We start from the raw sequence: 26,486 nt of genomic DNA, 5'->3' as shown, positions 1-26,486 counted from the left end.
TGCAGGAACGAAAACGTTAAACATAGGCCTACCTGAACCGTTCGGAACGGAACGTTTGAAAAATAATTTCGTTTTCAAGCCCTGATTCTGTGTGAGGGGCATCTGGCTCAATATTCTGCGTGAGGGACTGTGGGTGGTGTCTGGTAGGTGAAATTTCACGGGGAAACTACGATGATTGGTTAGCCTAGAAATCTAGACGCACCCTAGCACCACAGCAGCAGCAAATGTAATTTGCAGCCAGGGTAGTCTAGCAATTCTCCGTTGGCTTGCGAGCTGGAAAAATTAAACTTCGATCAGGCCAATCACATTGTGTATAGAGTCGTGGACGGGCTTAACATAATGATGGCAGGCCGTGGCCTGTAAATTAAAGGCATAAAAGGCCAAAAAAAAAAACAATGATGGCAGAGTTGCAACTTGAAAACAAAGAAGATGGATGCTGCTGCTGGCGAACAGCGTGACTCGAGTTAAGCTTTTTTTTAAGTTGCCAAAAGTTTGGATCAACTAGCCAACTAGCTCCTGGTGGGAAAACGCATGGGACTCATGAGTTGTAGTGCTATCCTATTGCAGGCAGAGGGAATTTGAAAGACAACCGTTTATCCCGCCCCTCGGATTGAGCACTGCCAATGGCGAGTTCCCAGATCCTACATGTTGATATGGATCTGGCTCGTCAGGCTAATGATTGGTCAAATTTGCGGAAAAGTTGTACAAAATTACAAGGTCACCCAGAATTAGTGGGGATTTGTTGAATTTGCATTAATTGTTGTGATCCCAACATTGCAAATTCCTGGAGGGACTGATCAACCATTTACCAACACTAGCTCAACCATTTACTAACAACCATTTACTAACACTAGCTCAACCATTTACTAACACTAGCATCAACCAGTTACTAACACTAGCATCAACCATTTACTAACACTAGCCCAACCATTTACTAGCTTAGTGCACTTCACTTCACCCGACATTGACTGCTGAACTCCAGCAATTAAGTGTATCCATGTGATAATTGAGACTTTATTGAATAGGCACCTATATTCTGTGATATTTCACTGACTATGACCCCAAATAAAGCAGGACTGTGACTTTGCCTAGAGAAACAGTGAGTGTGAGTGTTTGCATGTTACCTCTCTTTGTAGCCTGGGGAATATGAGCTGCTCCAAGACATGATCGAGGATCCAGAGCGGCAGAATGGGGGCCCAGCACTCTATGCAGTCCACCATGGGCCCCACGTTCCTGGGCTGCCACTGGGTCACCGCGGTCCTCATCACAGGGAGCCACACCTCCCATAGCAACCTGACCAACACAATCACGCACGTCACACACAACACCTCCCCATAGCAACCTGACCAACACAATCACGCATGTCACACACAACAGCTACCATAGCAACCTGACCAACACAATCACGCATGTCACACACAACAGCTACCATAGCAACCTGACCAACACAATCACGCATGTCACACACAACAGCTACCATAGCAACCTGACCAACACAATCATGCCGGAACCCAGGAAGAACAGATCGGTTTCAGGTCCCTAACAACCGTCGTCAAGAACAAACTGAAAGGACAAGCACTAATTTGTTAACATGGACAGCGCATAGAAGGCAAGCTTGCTGAACTTGATATAAGATGAATAATAAAAGCATATTGTCTAAATATTTCGATGCCGAGTCTGGATTGTGTTCATCTAGAGGTGAAGCGGGTTTACCTATGCCTATACTGATGTTTTACGGAAGGTAGGCTAAATATTTGCCCTGTAAGATTAGGTCAGGCTTATATCGACTGCACAAACAATTAGTTTACATTTAGATCAAAGTGAGAACATTGCCTACTCATAGGCTACATTATGACAGGGGTGGCCAATAATGTCAGAAGATAATTACTTAGCCTAAAATAGCCTAAGCCGTGAGCCACACATTGGACGATTGACAGAAATACAATGCACAAAATGCATTGTGCTGGATGGTAACTGACAGGAAAGTAGTCTATAGATACATGACGGATTAGCTAGGTTAGGGTACTTTATAGTATGCAATAACGTTACTTGCAAGCCCATGTCTACTTTCTTAAAACAATCAACTCAAATGGAGTGTGAACTAAACTTTAGGCTACCCTACATCTTGTAATTTGTGTGAAATGTTAGCGACCGGTCTCATTGAGCATAAAAAAGGAACAGAAACAAGCCTATATTAGCCTATATAATTTCAGTTTTTCCTCTTGAGCAAGATGAAGATGACATTTGTGGCATAACTTCGTAACTTCATAATGCTTCGTATCCAAATGTCTTTGGGCTTATTTGAAATAGCAATAGCCTACTTTATTGGCATTTTAATCATTTTTAGCTTTGAACTGACACATGACAAAAAAATGATGTCCCTTGTAATGCACGCAGGAAATTCAGTCTTCTCTGTCAAACGTTAACTATTTTCAAGCACCATGCGTCTTTGCTTCAATGTCTTGCTATACGGCTCTGGGTTTGCTTGTCCTCCGAGTTTGTCCTTAACGACGGTTGTTAGGGGCCTCAAACTGATCTATTGCTGGTACTAATGCCCCAGCTATAGATCCTATAGACAATAAACAAGAGCTACTACTGCGGAATGTCACACACAAACGCTACTACTGCAGAATGTCACACACAAACGCTACTACTGCGGAATGTCACACACACGAAAACTACTGCTGCGGAATGTCACACAGCTGATCTGAGAATTTACCATCTAGTAAGCTACTACTACTTCTATTTACAAACTTACTACACAGTACACAATTTGAACAGGACTTTGAACTTTGAACAATCTGTATTGCTGACTACTATTTGTATGACTTCATACTCCAGAGAGTGGATGTGTATTGTTTACTAATGAGGGGACAGCACTCCGGTCAGCACTGTTGCTCTGCAGATCTGATGAATGGGTTAGAGTACCTGTGGTAGGGGTCCATATTGGAGGCGTCAGGTGCGCCATGATGCATCTGGCCCGACTCTAGTATGGCTCTCCACTGGCCCACCTCCTCCAGTCCGTAAGAGCAGTCCTGCAGGAGAGGGGCGTTAGCATTAGCAAACCACTTGAGGCACAGTTTGCTGGAATTAAGACAAAAGCTCCATTAAAGGTGCAGTCCATGACTTTAAATTAGTGCTGTCAGTTAAACGCGTTATTAACGGCGTTAACGCAAACCTATTTTAACGGCGTCAATTTTTGTTATCGCGAGATTACTGTTCTTTTTGTGTAACAAACTTTGTAGTTTTTTTCACATGCTGTTGCAACAACTAGTAACGTTAGAACAACTACAACACCACACCGGATCCAGCTAGACCGGAAACTAAACAATACGCACTGACGAATGGAATGGAATGGAACGTTGTATGTGCTGCACGTACACACCCCCTTTTAGGGGAAAGATCATAGATGACTGTTTGGATATAATGGAAATCTATGCTGCATCGAAGTGGGGAGTGAAAAGCTTATATACTTACTAAATCTTGAAACAAACGTGAATAAAAGGCACAAAATAAGGTTGGTGTAAGAGTTATCTGTGTGTTTATGGGATTAATATGACCATTATGTTCCTATTTGTTGCTCTTGCAGTTTACTAACAGGAGTGTCATGAATGTAGGCACAGTCAAACTGCCCATGGCTGACTATAACTAAGTTCGGCAAGCTTAACTTTACATGTCATAACATCAACTAAACATAAGTCACACATTCATTCTATCACTTGTAATATGAACGTAGCCTATTTCCTACAACTAGGAGATAATTGGCTATGTTATACTAAATTTCCTCAGTTAACTATTGCTAGTAAGCTAACCGTTATACATGGGATATTATGGTAAGTGTAGCTTTGAATGTTCTGTGAATTAATAACTAGATGTAACGTCAACGTGTGATTACTAGCTGTCTTTCCCATTGGAATCAATGATATAATGTTAACTTTCCGCTAAAATGGCGTGATGCAGATTAAATGTATCTTTATGATGATGCCCTGTTAGTAGGCTAGGCTATGTAAAGGCATGCTGCACACACTTGGTTGGGCTTACGAGCCGGCCAAAGAGTAGTAGGCTGACGCATTTATCGTGTGCCATCAAAGATTTTTTCCCCCATCACTTGTTCTGTTATCAACAATCCTCTTTGGCTGCTACTATTTTGACTCTTTGGCTTTGATGTCCTCAAACTGCCAGACACTTCCTAGCAGCAAATATTCTAAGAACTTTACTTCCTCCTAGTCCTCCTCCTCGTCGTAGTCGTGGAGATAATAAACACCAACGCAGTTCTGAACTCCCGCGGTTGGTTGAATGGTGTTTTAAATTGCTGTGGACACCAATGCCGACATGAGTGCATGCACTCTGCTTTCGATATTCATTTACATTAGATTCCATTCTTTTCAACTGAACTCAAAGATAATGAATATAGTATGAATAAGTTATAGTATTTATACTTATAGTATTTTCTGTTTGTTATGGCCTTTATAATGTGTGTACATTTTGTGCATGCACTTCTGCGGTAGCATTTATTTCAGTTTATATCAGCTATATTTCTGAAGAATAGGCCTATATTGTGTTGCCTCAAGGCCTGCTGCACTTTTGAAATAATCAAATAGACCTACGTCTAAAGTTAAGTTAACTTGCTTTGCTTTCATTTGAATCCCAATCAAGATACACAATAATTGCTTTATATTGTCAATATGGACTCCTGGAAAGTTAAGAAATACAAAATAATAGAATTTTAATCATGTGATAAAATATGTGATTAATCATGATTAACTATAGGAATTCAGCGATTAATCGTGATTAAAAAATGTAATCATTTGACAGCACTACTTTAAATCCTTTACACCCCAAATAAAATGTCAGTCCTCTAGCTGTCTATGAGCCGTTTGCGCTCCATTAAAAGGGGCAGTCCACGACTCTAGCTATCTATGAGGTGTTTGCGCTCCATTAAAGGGGCAGTCCACGACTCTAGCTGTCTATGAGACGTTTGCGCTCCATTAAAGGGGCAGTCCATGACTCTAGCTGTCTGAGGTGTTTGCGCTCAAATAAACTCCTGTGTTTGAGCACAGGCCAGACTCTGTAAATCGGATACAAACATAGTGTATACCCATAACATCGTGGTTGAGACCAAACCATTAACAGTCCAACGCCAACCAACACATTGCTTTTATAGCACAGAAGTGCGGGGTGTAATTTAATTGGCTGTAGAGTTATTTTTAAAATGTGTTTGAGTATGAACTCGTTTTTAACCTTTAAAGGATTCCAACTGCTAAGCTTCCCCTTCAGTAAGGGGTGGAGCACTGACACTGCCAGGTCGGACAGCCCCAGGGTCTTGTACTCCTGGTAGAAACCAGTCTGCAGCTTCTCAAAGACCTCGGCGCACTCCTGCAGCGTGATAGGCTGGTCACCGTGGCCTTCCCCGGCCTCGAAGCGCTCCACCAGCTCCAGCACCTCCTCCAGCCGCCTCAGAGCCGCGTCCTCCTCACTCAGCCGCTCCTGCAGCACGCTGCTCTCATGGGACAGAGACACCACCGTGTCACGCTCGTGCTGCAGCTGACGCGCACTCTGGAGCAGGATGGGAGGAGAGAGAGGGGAAGAGGGAGAAGAGGGAGAAGAGAGACCGAGAGAGAGAAGAGAGAGTAGAGAGAGAGAGGGGAAGAGAGAAGAGAGGGGGGGAGAAGAGAGAGGAGAGAGAAGAGAGAGGGGGGGGAAGAGAGAGGAGAGAGAAGAGAGAGAGGGGGGAAGAGAGAGAGAGGGGAGAAGAGAGAGAGAGGGGGAAGAGAGAAGAGAGGGGGAGAAGAGAGAGAGGGGGGAAGAGAGAAGAGAGGGGGGAGAAGAGAGAGGAGAGAGAAGAGAGAGAGGGGGGGGGAAGAGAGAGAAGAGAGAGAGGGGGGAAGAGAGAGGAGAAGAGAGAAGAGAGGGGGGAGAGAGAAGAGAGGGGGAAGAGAGAAGAGAGAGGAGAGAGAAGAGAGAGAGAGGGGGGAAGAGAGAAGAGGGGGGGAGAAGAGAGGAGAGAGAGAGAGAGAAGAGAGAGGGATAAGTGGAGACATACAAAAAAGGCAATTATTTAAAGGTTTATCCAAATCAATAGAATTAGGGAGCTGTGGCACAAATGGATGCAGCTTCCATACTACATCCCCCCACACACACACACACACACAGCTTCCATACTACATCCCAACCCGCGGTCATCTCCCAATCCAACCCCAGCCCCCTCACTCACACACACTCACACACCCCGCGGTCATCTCCCGATCCAACCCCAGCCCCCCCACTCTCACACACACACACACACACACACACACACACACACCCCGCGGTCATCTCCCGATCCAACCCCAGCCCCCACTCACACACACACACACACACACACACACCCGCGGTCATCTCCTGATCCAACCCCAGCCCCCCACTCACACACACACACCCGCGGTCATCTCCCGATCCAACCCCAGCCCCCTCACTCACTCACACACACAACCCGCGGTCATCTCCCGATCCAACCCCAGCCCCCCTCACTCACACACACACACACACACACACACACACACACACAACCGCGGTCATCTCCCGATCCAACCCCAGCCCCCTCACACACACACACACACACACACACACACACCCCCCGCAGTCATCTCCCGATCCAACCCCAGCCCCCCCTCACTCACACACACACACACACACACACACCCCCGCGGTCATCTCCCGATCCGACCCCAGCCCCCCCACTCACTCTCACTCTCACACACACACACACACACACAACCCGCGGTCATCTCCTCTCTCCCCCCACTCACTGTCCCTCTTCCCTATCCTATCTGAATGAAGCCAAAAGGCCCCTGAAGCTTCAGATCAGATGAGTGGGATGTACCTGTAGGATCTCCTGTTCAGTTAGCTCGATGAGCAGCTTGAGGTTGTGCTCGAGTTCTGGCAGGGCGAAGCCCGAGGGCTTCTGCTCCCGTACGGCTTCACTCAGCGTGGGTTCCTCAGGCACGCTGTGCTTCTGGCTCATCTGACTGTAGCTGTAGTAGACCCTCTGCTCCCTGCCAGTCATATCGATCACCTGAGAGAGAGAGAGAGAAGAGAGAGAGAGAGAAGAGAGAGAGAAGAGACAGAATTCTCAGCGTTACAGACTTCTCACCAGACAGAGTTACAGACTTCTCACCTTGACCTTGGCCAGTTAGACTTCTCACCTTGACCTTGGCCAGCTCTCCAGCTGGGGTGACCATGCCCCTGTCCGACACCTTCCCATGAGCCTTCAGCTCCTCCACGGTTCTGTAGGAGTACTTTGGCTTCTTCTTCCCCACGCCTGGCTCTCGACGCCACTGCCCGAGCTCCTTCTGGAACTCCTGCAAACCAGAAGACACGAGGATGGCTGAAAGACTGAGAGCCAAGGCTGCTGGAGCATACGGTCTCACTGGCACACTTGGTTACCTTCTCCTCCTCTTCTTCAGAATCTACCACGGGGAAGTCTTGCAGGGACTGCTGGGTCCGCTCCCGGCCATAGGCCCCCACGGCTCCTTTGCCTTTTCTGACCTTGGCCTCAATTGGGTTCACAATACCTAGAGGTAAAGGGGTGCAACACCATTGTTTACCACTGGCAGAAAACAACACTATGGTTCAACATCCTCTGTTCAACATCCATGGATCCACATTCCAAAGGGTATACTGAATGCCAAGTGGCATTGGGAGACGTTTGTTTACCCTGGGCGTTCTTCCCCAGGCCCTGGCCTGCTACGTAACCCATCTTCTGCAGGAGCTTCTGTCCGATTCCTCGAGTGTGCTTCTCCCACGTGCCCAAGTCCTGGCCGGGCCTGATGTTCCCAGCAAACCCCCTCTGGGAACTCTTGAAGTTGCTACCCTGGTCATTTCAAACAATAAAATATAGATCAATATAGATGAACATATGGTGAACTTCAGATGTAGACTGACTCAATGGTTAATGGTTAAGACAGGTATGCTATTTAGTATTGCAACCAAAATCCCTAGCTGTATTAAATAAATATAAACAATAACAATGACAATAGCGTATGTGTAGCTAGTCTGTATTAACCAGAGGAATGGAACTCTGCCACAGATTATAGTCGGAGACTGAGAAACGGAGCTCACAGTTTGTAATTTCTTGGGTGCGGCAGCACGAGAAGGTGGGGGAGCTGGGGGAGCTTCTCCGTCGGCATCTGATTCATCTGAGCCCTGTTCCTGCTTCTCTTCTGCTGCAGTCTTACGAATCCCAGCACTCACAAAGCTCACAGGTGCCGAGTAATCCTTGCTTCTGTTAAGAAAAAACATACAAATCATTTTCATGACATGTAAGTAAGTGTCGACATAGAACGATGGAAGTCTGATTCAACTAGATTGAGCACTGTCATGGTCGACAATACTTTGTTATCATCGTTCACCTCATCACAGCTTTCAATACAGCTGAACACGTACCTTTTCCCGCCGAAACTTGGCCGCTCCTCATCAGAGTCGTGCTCAGCCCAGATGCCATAAGTCGCTTCCTCTTTGGTCTGCTTGTGGCGCCGGCGCTCAGGGTTGAACTCGTTGGCCAGGTCCCACTCCGAGATCTCAAACTTCTCAATTTCCACCCCATCCTCCTCCTCCTCTCTACGCCCATACAGGTGGGACATCGACATGATCCTGTGGGGGAGTCAGGTGAGTCACGTGGTGTTATATATTTGAACTGAACAACTGCAGGGCTGTGGTGAGATATGACCTATGGATATGACCAGGCACATAATTAAATACCAGAAATGAAAGCAGTACATAATCAGACTATTAAAACTAATCTTGCCAACACAAGATATGACATTTCAATTCACTACAAGTTAAATTACAAGAATAGCTTAAACAGGCCATCAATAACAGTCGCTGCAACAGTTACATTAAACAACAATATGTTTTCTTCCTCAACCACACCTGGTTCGTTCATGCACTTTTCCATGATGCATAGATTGTCATTTTCTTTAGAAAGCCACAGGTCTTAAATATTACTGTCAATCACGTCATCAAAAATATACCATATAGTCCGGCAGCCCAATGCCATAATTTAGGTGAACCTGTTTTTTTGCTGTTTCTTGTTGTCAAGGGGTAACTCAATAAGATTAGAGAGGGTGCCCGGTGATATCCCTTGGGCATAGTCACATCACTCAAAAAATCCTCCATAGAAATGCACGGGGTTAGTTTGTAACGCCAATATGACAGTTGTCTACACATATCCCACCCCTTCCGCAGCAAAAAAGTCAACATGTGAATACATTGTGCCAATCATGTGGTGTGTTGTGAATACATCGTGCCAATCATGTGTTGTGATCTCACTGCTGGAGCAAGGTTGGTGTTGTGAAGTCTTGCGCACACCGAAATAGATGCCTGTTAAGTGCCCAAAAAGCGCTACAATATGGCTGCTGAGTGGAAGGACTTGCCTAAAAGGACTTTGGGTTTACTTACTGCACAGCTATGTAAATGACTACTGTTGGCCTAAACTGGCCTCTTTTTAGCTGATTTCTACAGGGTGTCTGTTCTGCTGTTCTAATAAAATATACATTTATTTTTATTCTTTATTGCAGTAGTAGTCTATGCTCAGAGCCTAAACTCGTCATTCAAAAAGAGAATATGGGTCAAAGACGTGACGCTTGCTTTTTCTGTCCGACTGAACTTTTTACCAATTAATAAACATTAAAATGAATAAAATTATAACATGTATGTCTACCATCTCCCTTATACATATGCCCACTCTTATTTCTTTAAAAATAATTGGCTATTGGTCATTTTCTGCCATCTGAAGTGTGAAAACATGTGGGGCGACCGTCCGGCCTTGACTTCTGTTTGGACAACTGGTTTTAAATCAAACTAAAATAATTTAAATATAATCCTTACCCTATTTGGCATAATTTTAAACTTGTTTTCCATTGATTGACAAAGTTATGAAACATTTGTACACACATTTCAATCATAATAAACAAACAAATCTTGTCCGAAGATGTTCATTGTCTGAAATATCATCTGGGGCGACCATCAAGAAAATACAATTAAGGGACTTTTATTTTGACAATCATCTCAAAGAGGATGTTGCATCAGCCAGCCTCATGGTGAGGGTCCCACAGTAGCAACTAGCAGGTGAGTAGTCACTCTCATTTTTACAAACAAATCCTCTTTAAAACTGCTGCAGTGTATACGTCTCATTTTGATATCATGTGGGGCGGCTTTTTCTAATTCCTTTTCTAACTCTGTGAATGTTTAAATATACTTTTTTTCTAGATGGCCCCACTAACAAGCAAAGAAAAGACTGCTCACTACAGGCAGCGGATCAATGCAGATCCTGTAGCAAGAGCTGACTATCTTGCCTAATATCCTGACTAGGGGTGGGCGATATATATCGTCTGCGATAATATCGTGATTGTTGTTTTAACGATGTGCAAATTTCCATTATCGAGTATTTAAATTACTTATGGGGAAAGAAACACTCAAAATCATGCATTGAAACCCCATACATTCACTAAATCCAGGAGGTGTATGCAAGAGAAGCCCCGTTGCAGCAGAGCAAGTGTCACATGATCGCTAGTGGGTCCACGTTGTCACACGCAGGCCTAATGTTTATTTTGTGTAGCGAGATCCAGACGTAACCTACTTGGGATTTTGTGCAGCTACTTCTGTTCACGTAGCATTAATGAGACAGTCACATTTTTTCCGACATGGTATTATATGGAGAGAAAACATTTGCCTTTGAGTATTTTAATAGTCAGTTGTAAAAAAAGAACTCTTCTCATGTAACCCTTTTGTAAATGGACTGAAGTTCGCTCTAAATATCTACGTGTATCGATTATGCTAACCGTTAGCATCTCTATGGGATTTCTCATATACATTAGCCATAAGCTAATGCATTAGTTTCTATTCTGTAACTTGGAATGCTAGCCTACATGATTTCTCTTAAAACAAAACATTGACGGAAATAACTTAGATGTACTCTGTTGGTCTGCTTAGTTTTACAGTGAATCCTAAGTAAAGGTTTTTGAAAGGAACTTCAGCTTCAGACTTTCTGTTGGGAAACTGTTAGGCCTAGTCATCTTCTTTAATGTAGCTGGCTAGACCATGCCATTGCCACACAAGTGGGCAAAATTGGACATGTGTCATGGAGTGACAATGCATTGGTTGATTTGGTTAAAAAGTCACAGGATAGGTTATTGGTTATTATTGTATTGATGCTATTCATAAATAATGAGCTGTAAAGTAATTCAGACTTCTACAATTTTTTTTAAAGGATAGACTAATTATCGTTATCGTCAAAATCACAAAAAATATCGATATTATTTTTTGTCCATATCGCCCACCCCTAATCCTGACTAATAGTGAGGAAACTGTTAATGTTATGAAATGTGTCAAATGAAATGGATATGCTGATTCTTCATAAAATTTCATTAAAGGAACCATATGTAAGATTGTGGCCAAAACTGGTACTGCAATCACTTTCAAAATACTGAAGAGCGGTGTATCCCCTCCCCCTCCCACTGACTCGAGGTTGCACACACGGATGGCGAAACACTACTGACTTCGTGATTAGTAGATAGATGGAGGGTGGCGCATCAGTTCAAAACACAACATGACATGACAAAACACAACATCAACAACAGTTGAGGGCTGCAACTTCACTTTTTAAATGACAATATCCTGGCTGGACTACTGTTGTCAGTGATATAAGTATTTGAAATGAACATGATTTCTTAATGTCTAGTGACATATCAGGGCCATTTTATGATTAATTGACATTTTTCTTACATACGGTTCCTTTAAATGTGTTTTAACTATCAAAATCATTGAATAGTCTTAATTGCTTGCTGTTTTTCATCATGTGGGGCGACCACTTGTCATGTGGGGTAACCAACCATATTCAATTCTGTAGTAAATTAAAAAAATAATGTTTGTCCATTTTGGTTGAAATATAATACATTGGTATAACATGAATAAGTGGATACTATATCTACACATTTTAAATCAGTTTTATGGATTATATGAGTAAAATAAATATGTAATTGCTTTATGAGGGTGACACTGCCATTTTAGATAAAAATGTATTTAACATCATTTGCAATAAATGAAAGGACACATGAGTATATCTTTCTTAAACAGTTCAATTAATTACTGATACATATTAAAATATAACTTATGTAAAGGAAATCTATTAATTTTAAGATAAATTACGGTCGCCCCAAATTACTTTTTTAAGGTTGTTGCCCTATTCATTTGAGTTTAAAAGCACTAAAATATCTTTGTTTGAAGTTTTCACACACATGCATGTGTAGACTACAATCCAAATGTTTAGAAAATAGCCAAATATATTATTATTTCAAGTATTTTAAAAATGGGCCTCTCAAAGGCCTTATACGTCATTGACCCATATTCATTTTTAAGTATTGAAGTATTTAGAGTCTGAAACAAAGGAATACTTCAGTTGGAAATTCAACTGCCATTTGAAGAAAGATTCATTGATTCGTTACTGAGGCCAACCAGTCTACCAGAAAATGTCAAACTTGCAACAAACCGCAAGAGTGAAAATCCTTGTAGCTCTAACAGATGCAGTTGCCAGGTTAATGGTGCCTTGCACAATGTTCTCTGCATGTTTTAGGGTAGGATGAGCTAGAACTGGACAATTATCAGAACTAATACTACAGAAAAAGTGCACATATTCAGAATTATTACAGGCAATATCTGAAATTATAAATTCATTATTTGACATAGAAAAGGGTTACATTTTCCCAATTTGAATGCATGAAGTATTGTCTGAATAACTATCACACTGCAAACTGTATTTTAGTACATTCTATTTGAGTTGATTATTTGCTTTTCCTATTTTTTTTTCTTCATGATTTCGGCACATATGGCTTTAATGGTTAATGTAGGACATTGCCCAAGGGATATCACACTGGGCACCCTCCTAAATATTAAAGAGCCACCCCAAGTCAACAAGTCTAAGCAAAAAATGAATAAATAAATAAAACCAGGTCTGACCCCATGGCTCCCGGACTGGCATTATCTGAAATATAGAAATTCATTAATTCACTTAGTAAAGGGTTAAATTGTCAAAATTTGAATATACTGTCTGACACACTATCACACAGAACACTCTATTTTAGTGCATTTTATTTCAGTTGATTTGCATTTAATATGAGTAGGCCTACTCATCTTGAAATTAGAGGTATATTTTTTCATGATTTTGGCACATTGGGCTTTTTCATATTTAAACATTAAATTACAGAAAACCTTTAATACAAATTTCCTGTGTAAAATACTTTTCATCTAATATGTAAACACAATGAAAACATAATTTTGAACCAGGCTTCATCTAATGTTCAGATTTTTTTCTTTTAAACTTTATGCAAATCAGCACATATTTAATTAGATTATGCCTAATTTGCATATTCAAACATTACATTTCAGATAACTTGTAATACATGTTTTTCCATATTAATGCAAGTAATCAACTGGGGAAGTTTCATAGTGATATCTGATAGTTAATTTTTATGCCCTATTCACTTGTAGTGTCTCACCTTGTATTCAATACATTGAACAAGAAAGGGTTAATATACAAAATTGCCCAATAGTCCAGTCATTTTAAGCCAAAATAGGGGTCAAGGTTGAACAAATTGCAACACAAGCAAACTGATTTTGAATCCTCAATATGTCCTGAGTAAGGGGAAAAAAGCCCCGAAGAATCCCAATAGGGGAAAGTTTCGAAAAAGACCCAAATATACCCTATTCATGCACCTATACAGTATTTTTCACATTGAATAGGGGGAAAAAATTAACCTTCACATTATCACCATGAAAATTACTGAGTTGATTACTTACATCAAGACAAACAAAAAATGTATTATAAGTTTTTTTAAATTGTTTGTTAACATGGGCAAACAGGGCATAATGTAATTACGTATAGTTAATTTATAAATATCACAACGGAGCTAATAGTCCAGGCAAAGGTCTGACCCAAAACTAATTGCAACAGAATTTATTTTCACATTTTTATATTTCAATTGGTGATCTTTACACCATAGTAAAAGACCATGAAAATCCAGTTGGTGGAAATATGTTAAAATGAGGGTTATTTTATGCATTATTCTTCAGCAAATACTGACAAAACTGTAATTAGAATGTTGTAGAATACACATTCTAAAGAATATCTGACCCCATCTAACTTAAGTAAGGGATAATGTATAGAACGCCGGTCATTACTGGGAAAATAAGTCCCGACAGGGCTTAACGGACTTGTTCGCCCTGAAGGGACTTATTTTCCCAGTAATGACCGGGCGTTTCTATACATTATTCCGCTTTATTATAATGGCTACTTGCCAAAACGAAATAATAAACTCCCCACGATATGACTTTAGCCTACATAACCTAGCCTATTTGTTACCATTCATCGTAGCATTTGCTGAGAAACAAATAGGCCTAGTTCATAACACACAGCTGCTGAACTTGAATCAAACATTCTTTAGAACACAGCTGCTGATCAACCGTCTGCTTTCACATTTGAATGAAGTTCCAGTCCTTGCGTAGTGATATGAAAGACATTAATCAGAAGCACAAAACCCGTTGCCATTGACAGCGGTGATTAAATGCTTTGCCGGTGATTTATGTATATTTAACATAGGCCCGAACGTTGGGAAGGCCCATTCATGTGAATGGAACGTTCTGCAGCACTCTGAAGAGCCGTGTAATAACATGGAATAAAACATACATTTTAGAATCTTGCATTGTTGAGGAACATTCTTTTATTTTCAAAGAGTGAATTCCTTTAGCTTATTTCAGACTGGTTTGTTGCAAAATTGGTGTCTATTTTTACATTGTGGCCCTTTGAATCAATGGAAATGGTTGTTGAATCTTTAAATAGAGCCAAGTGGGTTTTTTGCATGTAAGTGTTCCACAATGTGTAATCTGTACAAACACATAGTTAGGCATTATTCAGCCTAGGAAAGTGGTTTTGGCGTTTACGTAATCTGATTTAGAGGTCACTGAAACATACAGTATATCACACTAAAGTATCAGTCCATCATTTTGCAAGTCTTATAGTAATTGACCTCTTACTGATATACTGTCTGTCTAATCAGAGGGGCCTGTATGATGCCCCTTTACTTTGCACAATTTTTGTCTAAAACAATAATCGGACAGCACAGTATGTTTATGTTAGTGAATGCAGGAAAATTGTGAAGGCAAAGTTGAAGATGGACATGATCATGTCCTAATTCGACAGAAGGGTGCAGATGGGATAACTGCAGTTAGACTCTATTGTTGTGACATCTGGCAAAAATGCTATACTAATAAATATAGTTTAAGATGAATAATTAACAATGCATGCCTATGCATGGGTCATGGTTTTACCAAAGTCATAGAACAGTCAAAACTATACATATTCTAAAAGTATATGCACTGTACATGAAATATAGCATCAATCAACTTATGTCCCATCTTCCTCCATACCATGCATAACAGATACTCTATTCTGTATAGGCGAATCAAGTGAACAGCTGATCCATTTTGGCCTGCACTATTAAGGGAAACAAATTAAACACCCTAAACTATATATTTTCTATAGGCATATACCCTCCGGAGGAGATATAACACCATTTAAGACATTTCCCATCTTCCTCTATGCCATGCACAATACATTGCCCTCTATTCTGTAAAGGCGAATCTAGAGTAAAGTGGATACATTTTGGCCTATACTGTCCAGGCAAAATAAATTAAACACCATAAACTATATATTTTCTATAAGCATATACCCTCTAGATGAGATATAATACCAGTTAAGACATGTATTATCTTCCTCCATGCCTTGGACAATTTGTTTGTCAAATGTTGCAATTAGTTTTGGGTCACTATAGCTATACATAATTACATTATGCCCTGTTTGCCCATGTTAACAAACAAATTCAAAAAACGTATAATACATTTTTTTGTTTATCTTGATGTAAGTAATCAACTCAGTAATTTTCATGGTGATATGTGAAGGTTAATTTTTTTCCCCTATTTGCGTGAGAAAAATACTGTATAGGCGCATGAATAGGGTATATTTAGGTCTTTTTCTAAACTTTCCCCTATTGGGATTCTTCGGGGCTTTTTTCCCTTACTCAGGACATATTGAGGATACAAAATCAGTTAAGTTTGCTTGTGTTGCAATTTGTTCAACCCTTTCTCCTAAAATGACTGGACTACAAGGGATATCACTGGGCACCCTCCTAAATTTTAAAGAGATACCCCTAGTCTAGTCTACAAGATTCTGCAAAAAAAAAAAACTTTAACCGACAAAACCAGGTCTGACCCCATGGCTGCCGGACTAATATGAGTGATCATCTGTTTGCTACCACAACGTTAGTGACTGATCAGTTATCCCCAAATGTATCCATGCTTGCATTTTAAATTACCAGTAGTTACTGATTCATGTGTACCCTATTTCAAGCGCCCACTGGTAGTTTAAGATTGGGAAAAGTTGGATTAACATTATTTTATAGGTGATGAGGTTGCAGAGTAACAGTTAGCATACACCAGATATTGAGAGACTGCGTAACTGTAAACGAATGTGAATACACTCTCTGCAGAACTCTGATTTTCACCACAGACGAATGATTAACGCCAACATTGGACGCTGGTGTGAACTTATCCCAAAGTACTGACAGCGCCAAGCTGTTGTTATCTATGGTTCTTACCTTACGAAGGATGAAACGCCAATGTTAGCTAGCTAAATCGCCTGGTACAGATGGTTTTCTAACAAGCTAACGTTAGCTGCGGCGGATAATAAGACACAATGTGCCTCGCATAGTTCGTTTCTCTATAGCACCAGCAGACTTGGAAAACAAAAAATTACGTCAGTCGCAGTCACAGGAAAATAATAAACAAACGGCAACTCACCTAGCTTGTTAGCTGGATGCTCCGTGCTTCCTACCTACCGCAGTGTCGACCCGGAACAAGAAATATCGATAACTGTGATATCACAGCGCGTCTAAGGTCAGATTCTCTCTCTCACAGCCATCTTGGATCCCGAGTCCTGACCTAGTGAGTTGGTGTTATCAATCTACTTGCATCTAACATTTTAATCGCTTGTAAAATTGTCCAGTTTTCGATTCAGTTGTGGATAAGTGTTTAGTCGGTCGTTTGATATAAATATTAACCTGGACAACGCTTTGAATGAAAAAATATCCTAACTCAACCGATCGACTGTCAGTACAAAATGGGGGAGAGGCACACAGTTATTAGCTGGCTATCCTTTTCAGAGTTGGCTAAACTTGTTTGGCTCATGTTTTTGTGGAATAGTTAATTCAATTGATGTTGCTCTTGATGTTCGTGTGTAACATGAATATTATATGTTAGCCAGTAACTTGGTATTAGATCTAATCAGTGCTGTCGATTGACTGGTTATCTTGACTAGCTAGCTAGCTAGATATATTCCAGTTCCTCGAGAGGCTGAAAGAGGCAACTCGCTAACCATGCTATCCAGTATGGGCAGTGCTGTCAGTGTTATGATAACCCAAGTCTTTGTTCGCAGAGGTGCCACTGTAGAGTTGAGATTGTGTAGGCCAAAGCTACATTGTAGAGCAGTTTGTTTACACATTTAAGATACCTGTGTGTTGTCACCCGGTTCATGTTTTGGACTAGCACGCTGGCTAGAGCCATTCTCTACGAGTGAGCAGAGCCGACCCGACCCGACCACTAACCTTAGTTACCACGTGAAAACTTGTAATACGGTCTCTTAAGAAAGCTCCAGAGTTTGGCGTAAGAAACTGAATTTAGAATAAATGTTTTTAGCAACATGGATCTGTAGGTGTGCAGCTTTTTAGTCTAACGCTGTAACGTAGAGCTAACTCTCCGTTTGGTTGTTACCTTTTTCTGATGAAGTTGGGTAACGCGATGCTAGGCTACATGTGAATTTAAGTTGGCCGCTATCTAATTAAGTGAAACACGTGCTTCTAACTGCGTCTTCTCATTCTGTGTATAGATATTTAGTCTTATAATCATTGTGGTCATTATGTTGCTGTATAAATGTGCAGTAGGCAAGTGTCGGGGAATGCTAAAGGAACATGACTGTTTCACTGGCTAATCCAGATTCATTTTTGTTTAGTTATATAACTGACGTTTTCTAAATATATATCTAGTTATTATGTGATCTTATCAAGAGTGAATAAGTTGGAAGAAATAAATACCCATTGATTGTGGGAGCTTATAAATGTATGTGTGTTACAGGCAAACATGCCCGGTGAAGCCACAGAAACTGTCCCAGTGACAGAGCAGGAGATGCAGCAGCCACAAGTGGAGACTGGTTCGTAATTTTCTGAGCCATGCATGCTCCTACTAAACCCTCTGGCTAACAATGTGGTCCTGGAACTCAGAATCTATTCAGTGCTGTTAGGTTACTACTGATATTTAAACTGAAACACAAACCAGTTAAGGCAGGCTGTGGCCCATTTTGTCCCAGATACATTTGTTTCCGCTTCTCTCAGATTGTCTACTCAGCTGTCACACCAGTCAAGAAAAGTTTTAGTTGGTTGTCGTAGCGTGCAAGGTCTTGTTCTGAGTAGGATTCCTGATCCAGGACCACTTTCCCCCTTAAAAAACACCTTGTTGCCTGCACTGAATGAGATTACACTTGAAATGTGGTGATTAGATGTACAGAATTTCTCTGTGCATGAAACATGATGCATATTGCTGCATGAGTAGTGATGGAATGAAACTTACTTTACTTGTACCCTTTCAAAACATATTCATATTTTGTTAATCATTCTTTTAAGTCACCACCCTATGGATTTTCCATTCATTTATTTCTCATGGGATACCATATTTTGTATAACGTTAAAGGGAAGTTAGTTTATTTTCTCATAGGAATAACTATACAATTCATTTATTCTTTGTGCTACATTCACCTTTGATAATGTTTCACAAAATATACACACATAGCCAAAACTTTATACATTTTGTTAGGCTGGGTAAATATCCATTTCCATCCAGCCTTGGACATGCAAAGCTTCTCAAGTGTAAGCAAGGCATCACATGAGCTTCCAAAGGATACATAGACAAAAGCGTATAGACGGTACTGACACGAAATGCTTCTGCGGTTACCCTTGCTGGAATCTTCTGTCCATTCGGTGAAGAATTGTATTGAAGAAGAGTGGACTTCAAGACTGCAAGCAATCTATGAATGTTTTTAATAGAGACAACTGTACCTGTATTCTTCAGTCTGGTGCCATGGAACTTTATATAATGATGCCGTTGAAGATGAAGAAGAATCAAGATGACAAGTAACCCATGGAAACCCTCATAAAGATGGTTTTGGCTGGAAGAAACGGTCAACATTTTGCATAGATACTAATTTGGAAGCTCATGGTATGTCCTGTAGATGAGCTGTTCTAGCAGCACCTTGTAAAATTGCTATTATTTGCTTGTACTTTGGCTGGTTGGAATATCACATTTTAAAAAAGTAACGTTAAAGAGTAAACCCAGTAAAGTTAAAGCTTACATCCACTCGTCCAGTCCACTTGTTCTCCTGACTCCGCCTTCACTCTATTTCCCACTTCATTAGAGTAAGACTACCCTAGTTTTAAACCATTTCACACACCGCAAGGTGTTCTTTCAAACTGTCTGGGTATGCTACTAGGGGTGTGAAGATCCTCACACGTATTCTGAATGTAAGCACTGCATGGAGATGCTGGGAAAAGGGCACACTTAAACGTTTTGTTGTCGAACGCACAATAACACTCAGAAAGCACAGTTTTCCACAACAACGTTAATATTCTTGAAAGATGTGTTGTCCAGTTGGTTTCTAAGCTGGTTGCCATTTTGTGTCAAAGTGATCAAAGTGAGAAGGCGTCAGAGTTCCTGATCTTGGTAAACATGACCGTATTCATCATCTACCTGCATCTTTAAGGAACATGTGTCTTTACACTTAATGATCACGTGGCACGAAATCTCCCCTCTTGCAAATTTGTCAGCTTTTGCTGATACTCTCGCTGTGACTACCTTTCCCCCTACTATTCCTGCTATTCCTCCTCTCCTTCCTCTCAGCTTCGGGGGTGTTGAGCGCCACCATCTCCCCTGAGGCGGCTGTGCCTGAAATTACCAAGATTGTGTCAGTGGAAACTTCTATTGTGGCTTCGGAAGCCACAGCGGTGGTAGACCAACCTGTGGAAAGCCCCATAACTCCAGCCGAAGTTGCGCAAGGTCAGGAGAATGGCGAAGTTCTGGCTAAACAAGTGCCTGAAGCTTCTGTGACTGCTGAGGAACAGCCATCTTCTGATGTGAAGCTTGAACAAGCCACAGAAGAAACTGCCCCGGCACCAGCTGCCTCCACAGAAGAAACTGCCACTGTACTAGCTGCCTCCACAGAAGTGTGTGTTTCTAGTGAAGTGCCTGCTCAAGATTCTGAAGCAGTCATCGAGGAGGATTCTGTTGCTAAGGAAGAAGTGTCCGCCACAGAAGAATTGATGGAGGCTACAGAAGAACCCGCCACCAAAGTGCTGAAGGAAACTGCAGAAGACCAAGAGTCTCTCAAAGATCTCTCTGCCCAGGAAGCCACTGAACCTGATTCTGCACCCGTTGCTGAAGAACCTGCTGAAGTTGATGGACCTGCTCCCGGACCTGCGGATAGTGAAACTTTGTCTGAGAACTTAAAAGCTTTGAGTCTAAATCCTACTGATGAAGCAGACTTGACAAAATTGGAACAGCCACCAACGGTTACCATCGACATAGCAACTCAAAATGGAACTCCTTTGGAGAAGGCAGAACCGGTTACCATCTTCTCTCAGGCTGTCCAGGCCAAGGTGGAGCCTAATTGCGCTGGCCCCTCCCTCACTTCACGGCACCTGTCAGGTGGGTGATTTTGTGTGAAGTCTGAAACTGCTGCTTCATTTGAAAAGCAGCTGCCTCTCTTGTCTCTTGCGTGTCCTCTGCAACATTCGTTAACCATTCTCACGACACCCAAGTATTTGCACTCGTCACATGGAAACGGTACAGATTTTGTCTTAGCAGCTGGAAATCACTAGCATTTACAGGCACAATTTGATTTGAACAGAAATGCGGTCGGTCAGGCAGTTGCATCTTAAGGTTAAACCTCAAATGACGAAGCAGGTCAGTTATAAAGGCCCTACCATAACTTATATGATCTTGTTATATATTTTTGTCTTGTCTGGTGTTGTAGACTGGAATATTAGGCGTTGTTCCTGTACTAATTAATTGGTGTCTAACCTTGTGTGTTAGTGGGCATAACCAAAACTTTACAGTTAAACGTCTAATGAAATGCTTTTGAGAGATGGTAATATAAAGTGTCCTACTTGTCGCATGCAAGGAAGTGGTCCGCTTCACTCATTTTAGTTTGTAAATCTGACTTAAATTCGCCTGTAGAAGCACTTGTGAAATGGTTGCTCCTTCCCCAATCTTGATTTACTAGCTGTCATGGTCCAAGTTGATGTGCTAAATTCAAAATTTGCTGCTTCATTTTAACTTACAACTAAGCTAAGCTTGAATATTAGCTTCGTTGTGTGTGTGTGTGTTCACTGATTTGGCTTTGTCTAAGCCAAAGTCTGGTGAATGTGTAGTGCTTTTAACAGTTTTGGCGTTCCCTCCCCTTAACAAGATTTGACATGTTGTGAGGCATGGGTGCTACTTTGCATCTTTTGCTGCTGAGCCAGCAGGTTTGTGACGGAACACAAAGTTTGCACTCTAACACGTTTGTATTTGATCGCCCCTTGGCCCTCCCCAATCCGTCTAAACATGCATGGTTTGGGATTTGCTACCATGCAGTTAAGAGAAAACAATGTTTCCAACTTGAGTTCATTTATTTTCTTCAGCCACACCCTCTGCTCCTGCCGCAGCTGCTGCAGCTCCTGCCAAGCCCAAAGAGGGCAAAGCTGGACATAAGTTGTCCTCCTCCCCACGGTCCACTGCCCCTAAACCTGTCCCTTCTGGTAGAAGAAAACGTTCCTCACTGTCTGCTTCCTCTTCCTCACCTACCTCTCCCAAATCTTCTTCTGGTCCTCGTGGTACCCCTACTCTTTCTCCTTTGGCTTCCCCTCTGGCTTCCCCACCAGTTGGCTCTCCAGGTTCAAGTCATGGAGACATGGCTGCACCCAAAGTGGTCAAGGCCAAACCTGTGAAGCCCAAGAAAACGGAGTCCTTTAAGCCTGTTAGGTCAGAAGTCCCAGCTGCTGCACCAGAAGTTTGTGTCACTGCCCCTCAGCCCCCCATTTTGTCTGCTCCAGCTGAGTGCAAAGTAGCTGAAGTTGAAGCCAAACCAGTTGAATCAAAACCTTTAGTGCCTGAGGCTGAGCCAGTTGAGGCCAAACCCAAAGTAGTTGAGGCCAAACCCAAAGTAGTTGAGGCCAAACCCAAAGTAGTTGAGGCCAAACAAGTTGAACCTAAGCAGGTAGAAGTTAAACCCAAAATAGTTGAGGCTCTGCCTGTAGACATTGAGGCCAAACCAGTTGAGGCCCTGCCTGTAGGAGTTAAACCCAAAGTGGTTGAGGCTCTGCCAGTAGAAGTTAAACCCAAAGTGGTTGAGGCTCTGCCTGTAGATGTTAAACCTGTAGTGGTTGTGGCTGAACCAGTTGAGGTTAAACCCAAAGTGTCTGAGGCCAAGCCAATCGAAGTGAAAAAAAAACCATCGTTTCCTCTCCCTGATCTGCCATCCTCTCCCAAAACGGCAACTCCTGTGTCATTCAAAATTACCTCTCAACCAGCTGCTCCAGCTCCCAAGTCTTTTGCTGAAGCTGTGGCTTGTAGTCCACCTAAAATGGCACCGGTGTCTCCCAAGATTGCCCCTGAGCCTCCAAAAGTTCAACCTGTGCCTGTGGTGGTTGCTCCACCAACTGAGACAAAGCCTGAGGTCAAGCCCTCAGTGGTCGCACCTCTCCTTGATGATGATGATCTTCCCCCACTTATCCCCCCTGAGAAGCCAGTTACTATGCCTGTCTTCCAGCCCCCAACAGTTGAGCAGGCTCCACCCAAGGCCACTCCTGTTGTTGCCACTGTAGCACCCCCAGAGGCTGCCCCTGCACCTGCCCAGAAACATGTAGCAGCACCTGCCCCAAAGCCTACACCTGCTCCAGAACCTGCTCAAAAGCCTACTCCTACACCTGTAGCTGCCCAAAAGCCTGTCCCCACTCCAGAACCTGCTCAAAAGCCTACTCCTACACCTGTAGCTGCCCCAAAGCCTGTGCCCACTCCTACCCCAGCTCCCACTAAAGCCCCATCAAAACCGGAGCCTGTGATCAAGAACGACAAGGGTACTTCTTTGCCTCTTATGTGTCTGTCTGTTTCTTTCTCACCCTTTCTGTGTGTACAGTCTGACCACTCTGCTCAGTAGTGCTCCACAGCTACATGCGCAATATACAGCTTCACAGTACTAATGTTTTCTATTTTATTTGTGTTGATTATAGAGTTTTCAATTTTGTACGGTTTTTTTTCCCCCCTAAACTGGCCTGTTTCAGAGAGAAAATGGAGTGATGTGTTATGGGTGGTATGGGGTTTTCATTTGTTTTGGTTTATTTTGTATTATACATAATTTCATCTGAAATTTGTAGTGACGAGTATTCCATCCACAGTCCACACACATTATTTGCATTGCACATTGGCTCTCACCCTCCCCCAGTGTTGCAGAATTCTACATGTATTCAGTCGGTTATGTGAATTGTAAGCTGTTTATGTTGTGCTCAGTGGACTGCTGTAGAGCTGCTGCTGTTTGCAGAGACTAAAACTCTTCTCTGGGTGCCATGTAGGGTCTGGTACTGAATCCGACAGCGACGAGTCTGTGCCTGAGCTGGAGGAACAGGATTCCGCACAGACACAGACACAGCAGGCACAGGTAAGGACGCCACACAGGGCTTACAGCAGGCACAGGTAACCACACACCACCACACAGGGCTTATAGCAGGCACAGGTCACCACACACCACACCACATACACCACCACACAGGGCTTACAGCAGGCACAGGTCACCACACACACCACCACATACACCACCACACAGGGCTTACAGCAGGCACAGGTCACCACACACCACATACACCACCACACAGGGCTTACAGCAGGCACAGGTCACCACACACCACATACACCACCACACAGGGCTTAAAAGAACAGGACCTATTTTTTGGATATTGCCTTATTTACTGTCGATCCTGGAGTTGGATAAGAGGATGCATACTCTTATCTGTGCGTGCAATAACCCAGTTTGACGCCGTTGGTGTATCTTGGCATAATTGATTGGAAGTGGAGTTGCTCAAGTTAGCCTATAGCTAAAAGAGCTATACTGAAACAGAAGAGCATACACCTCTTATCGAACTATAAGGTAGTCAGGAAATAAGCTTTCCATAAAGTTGGCATGTTCCTTTTAAAAAATCTCTGACTCAGACATTCAGACATGGGCCAGGTTGTTTATTGTATTTAGAATATATAATTGTTTTGAAGATTTAAACAGCCCTGCTGTAAGCCATGATCAGAACTTTATCTGGTGACTCCAGGCATCAGAAGCCCTGCTGTGTAAGCCCTGATCAGAACTTTATTTCCTGGTTCAGTTTCACGCTCTTGGGTCTGTTAGTTGGCCTATACCTGCTACTGTCAATCATCTGATCTGTTGTAATTATGTATTTGAAGAGAATTTGATGCACCTCCTTCCTGTCATAGCTTGCAGCTGCTGCTGAAATCGATGAGGAGCCAGTCAGCAAAGCAAAACAAAGCCGAAGTGAAAAGAAGGCCAGAAAGGTATGTCTAACTGGCTAGTCATGCTATTGAGCACACATATATGAAGTCTAATAGGCTAGTCATGCTATTGAGCACACATATATGAAGTGTCTCCTGTGCTTTCACAATGCCTTTGATTCAATCACCATTAAGCTGAAAATCAATCGAGTGTTAGATGTTGTATTTTCCCTTAGGTGGGGATCACCTTGGCAAGCGTAACGCAATGCTCAGACCAGAAGCTATCTTGTTCCTAAGTAACACAAACGGTTTGCCAAAACTGACAATTGAATACGCTCGTGTTGCGCTTTGAAAGTTGAACCAAGTTTAACGCTCGGCTTGTTCAACACTAGTTACGCTAGAGCTGCCACCATTCCACTGGCGAACTGTAGAGAACAATAGGGAACTTGCCGCTGCTCAGTGTGATCCACGCGTTAATCTCTACCCTCCATTTTTCTCAGGCTATGTCCAAGCTGGGTCTCCGCCAGGTGACTGGAGTTACCAGGGTAACCATCCGCAAGTCTAAGAACATCCTGTTCGTCATCACCAAACCAGACGTGTACAAAAGTCCCGCTTCAGATACCTACATTGTGTTTGGTGAGGCTAAGGTAAGAAAAGGAATCCCAGTTAAATTTTGAAAAGGGATCACTTGTGTTGTCTAAAATGTCTTGCCCTCTGTGATGATGTAACAGTATGACTTTCGTTCTTCTGAGTCTGCTGAAGCCAAATCCATCTGTGCTGAGGGGGAATCGTCCTGTTTCGTGCGTTTTGGTCACGACTCCACTGCCAAATCTGTAGGTTAAAAGATGTGCATTTGTCTGTCCTTCCTCTCGTCCGTCAGATCGAGGATCTGTCCCAGCAAGCCCAGCTGGCGGCTGCAGAGAAGTTCAAGGTGCAGGGAGAGGCCGTCTCAAACATCCAGGAGAACACGCAGACGCCCACCGTACAGGAGGAGAGCGAAGAGGAAGAGGTTGGTCTCTAGTGGCACCACTTCTCACAAGGATCTTATTACTCACTACATAACAATGCTTGGACCCCCCCGCCCTATATGGCACCCTACTCTAGTATAGAGTATAGTATAGTCGAGTGTAAAATGCAAATTAAGACTGCAGAGGCTGAACAGTTTTTGAATTTGCTGATGCATAAGTCTGCAGATTCCACTAACCTTGTTCAGCTCTACAGTGAATACACCTCTACAAAGCAAAATGATCTGGTGAATTTCTTTATTTTTATTTGTTTGTTTATTTTTAGGTTGATGAGACTGGGGTCGAGGTGAAGGACATTGAACTCGTGATGTCACAAGCCAACGTATCGCGGGCAAAGGCTGTACGGGCCCTGAAGAACAATAACAATGACATCGTCAATGCCATCATGGTAAAAACCTGCTCTGTTGTTCATGCCAGTCTTTTTTTAAATGTATTATTTATAATAATAATAACATTATTGTTAATATTTTCCCACCAATACAAGAAATTCATCATATCCACATTTTTGCCAGTAATATACAGTTTGAACTGATGTCCACTCTTCGGTGATGACTTAACAGTATGACTTTCGTTCTTCTGAGTCTGCTGAAGCCAGCCTTTCTGTCCTGAGAAGAGCACTCCAGCCTTTCTGTCCTGTTGTTTTGTTGGCTTTCATACTTACCTCTGTGTTTTTCTTTCCAGGAACTGACGATGTAGGAGGACTCCAGTCGGGATTGAAATGAGATGTTGCTGATTTAATCTACTATTATTTGTACACTTTATACCCAAGCGAAATAAAGGTGTGGCTTGACAAAAAGTGAA

At 42.4% G+C, this 26,486-nt stretch overlaps 2 protein-coding genes and 2 non-coding genes across 8 annotated transcripts in view; 3 read left to right on the top strand and 1 right to left on the bottom strand.

The window, feature by feature from the left end:
• The window catches only part of tfip11 (tuftelin interacting protein 11), a 24,057-nt gene extending 7,088 nt beyond the window's left edge, over positions 1 to 16,969 (bottom strand). Inside the window, exons 1-10 of one of the 3 annotated variants that reach the window (XM_048241537.1) lie at positions 16,888 to 16,969; positions 8,425 to 8,631; positions 8,101 to 8,263; positions 7,696 to 7,852; positions 7,426 to 7,553; positions 7,185 to 7,340; positions 6,863 to 7,054; positions 5,242 to 5,556; positions 2,929 to 3,035; positions 1,125 to 1,293 (exon numbers count right to left, since the gene is read on the bottom strand). In XM_048241537.1, the coding sequence (XP_048097494.1) occupies positions 1,125 to 1,293; positions 2,929 to 3,035; positions 5,242 to 5,556; positions 6,863 to 7,054; positions 7,185 to 7,340; positions 7,426 to 7,553; positions 7,696 to 7,852; positions 8,101 to 8,263; positions 8,425 to 8,627 (1,590 nt within the window). In that variant the 5' untranslated portion in view covers positions 8,628 to 8,631; positions 16,888 to 16,969. The other 2 variants (XM_048241538.1, XM_048241536.1) reach the window with 2 other exon arrangements.
• Positions 16,944 to 26,486, top strand: naca (nascent polypeptide associated complex subunit alpha). 3 transcript variants are annotated; one of them, XM_048241539.1, is made up of 9 exons: positions 16,944 to 17,031; positions 18,217 to 18,292; positions 21,813 to 23,246; positions 23,739 to 23,824; positions 24,646 to 24,723; positions 25,161 to 25,307; positions 25,541 to 25,669; positions 25,951 to 26,073; positions 26,367 to 26,486. In XM_048241539.1, the coding sequence occupies exons 2-9, from the start codon at positions 18,223 to 18,225 to the stop codon at positions 26,379 to 26,381; spliced, it is 2,082 nt and encodes a 693-aa protein (XP_048097496.1). In that variant the 5' UTR covers positions 16,944 to 17,031; positions 18,217 to 18,222; the 3' UTR covers positions 26,382 to 26,486. The 3 variants fall into 3 exon arrangements, with proteins under 3 accessions (XP_048097496.1, XP_048097497.1, XP_048097499.1); XM_048241540.1 differs by lacking the exon at positions 21,813 to 23,246 and adding an exon at positions 20,032 to 20,835; XM_048241542.1 differs by lacking the exon at positions 21,813 to 23,246.
• LOC125294072 lies at positions 25,371 to 25,446 on the top strand. Its single transcript, XR_007193484.1, has one exon. It is a non-coding gene; the product is annotated as a small nucleolar RNA SNORD59 (small nucleolar RNA).
• On the top strand, positions 26,225 to 26,299 carry LOC125294071. The gene has a single exon (XR_007193483.1). It is a non-coding gene; the product is annotated as a small nucleolar RNA SNORD59 (small nucleolar RNA).

The sequence above is a fragment of the Alosa alosa genome, chromosome 4, assembly GCF_017589495.1.
Source record: "Alosa alosa isolate M-15738 ecotype Scorff River chromosome 4, AALO_Geno_1.1, whole genome shotgun sequence".
NCBI classification, from domain to species: domain Eukaryota; kingdom Metazoa; phylum Chordata; class Actinopteri; order Clupeiformes; family Clupeidae; genus Alosa; species Alosa alosa.
The sequence above is the reverse complement of the archived record's forward strand: the minus strand, read 5'-3'. Positions and strand labels throughout refer to the sequence as shown.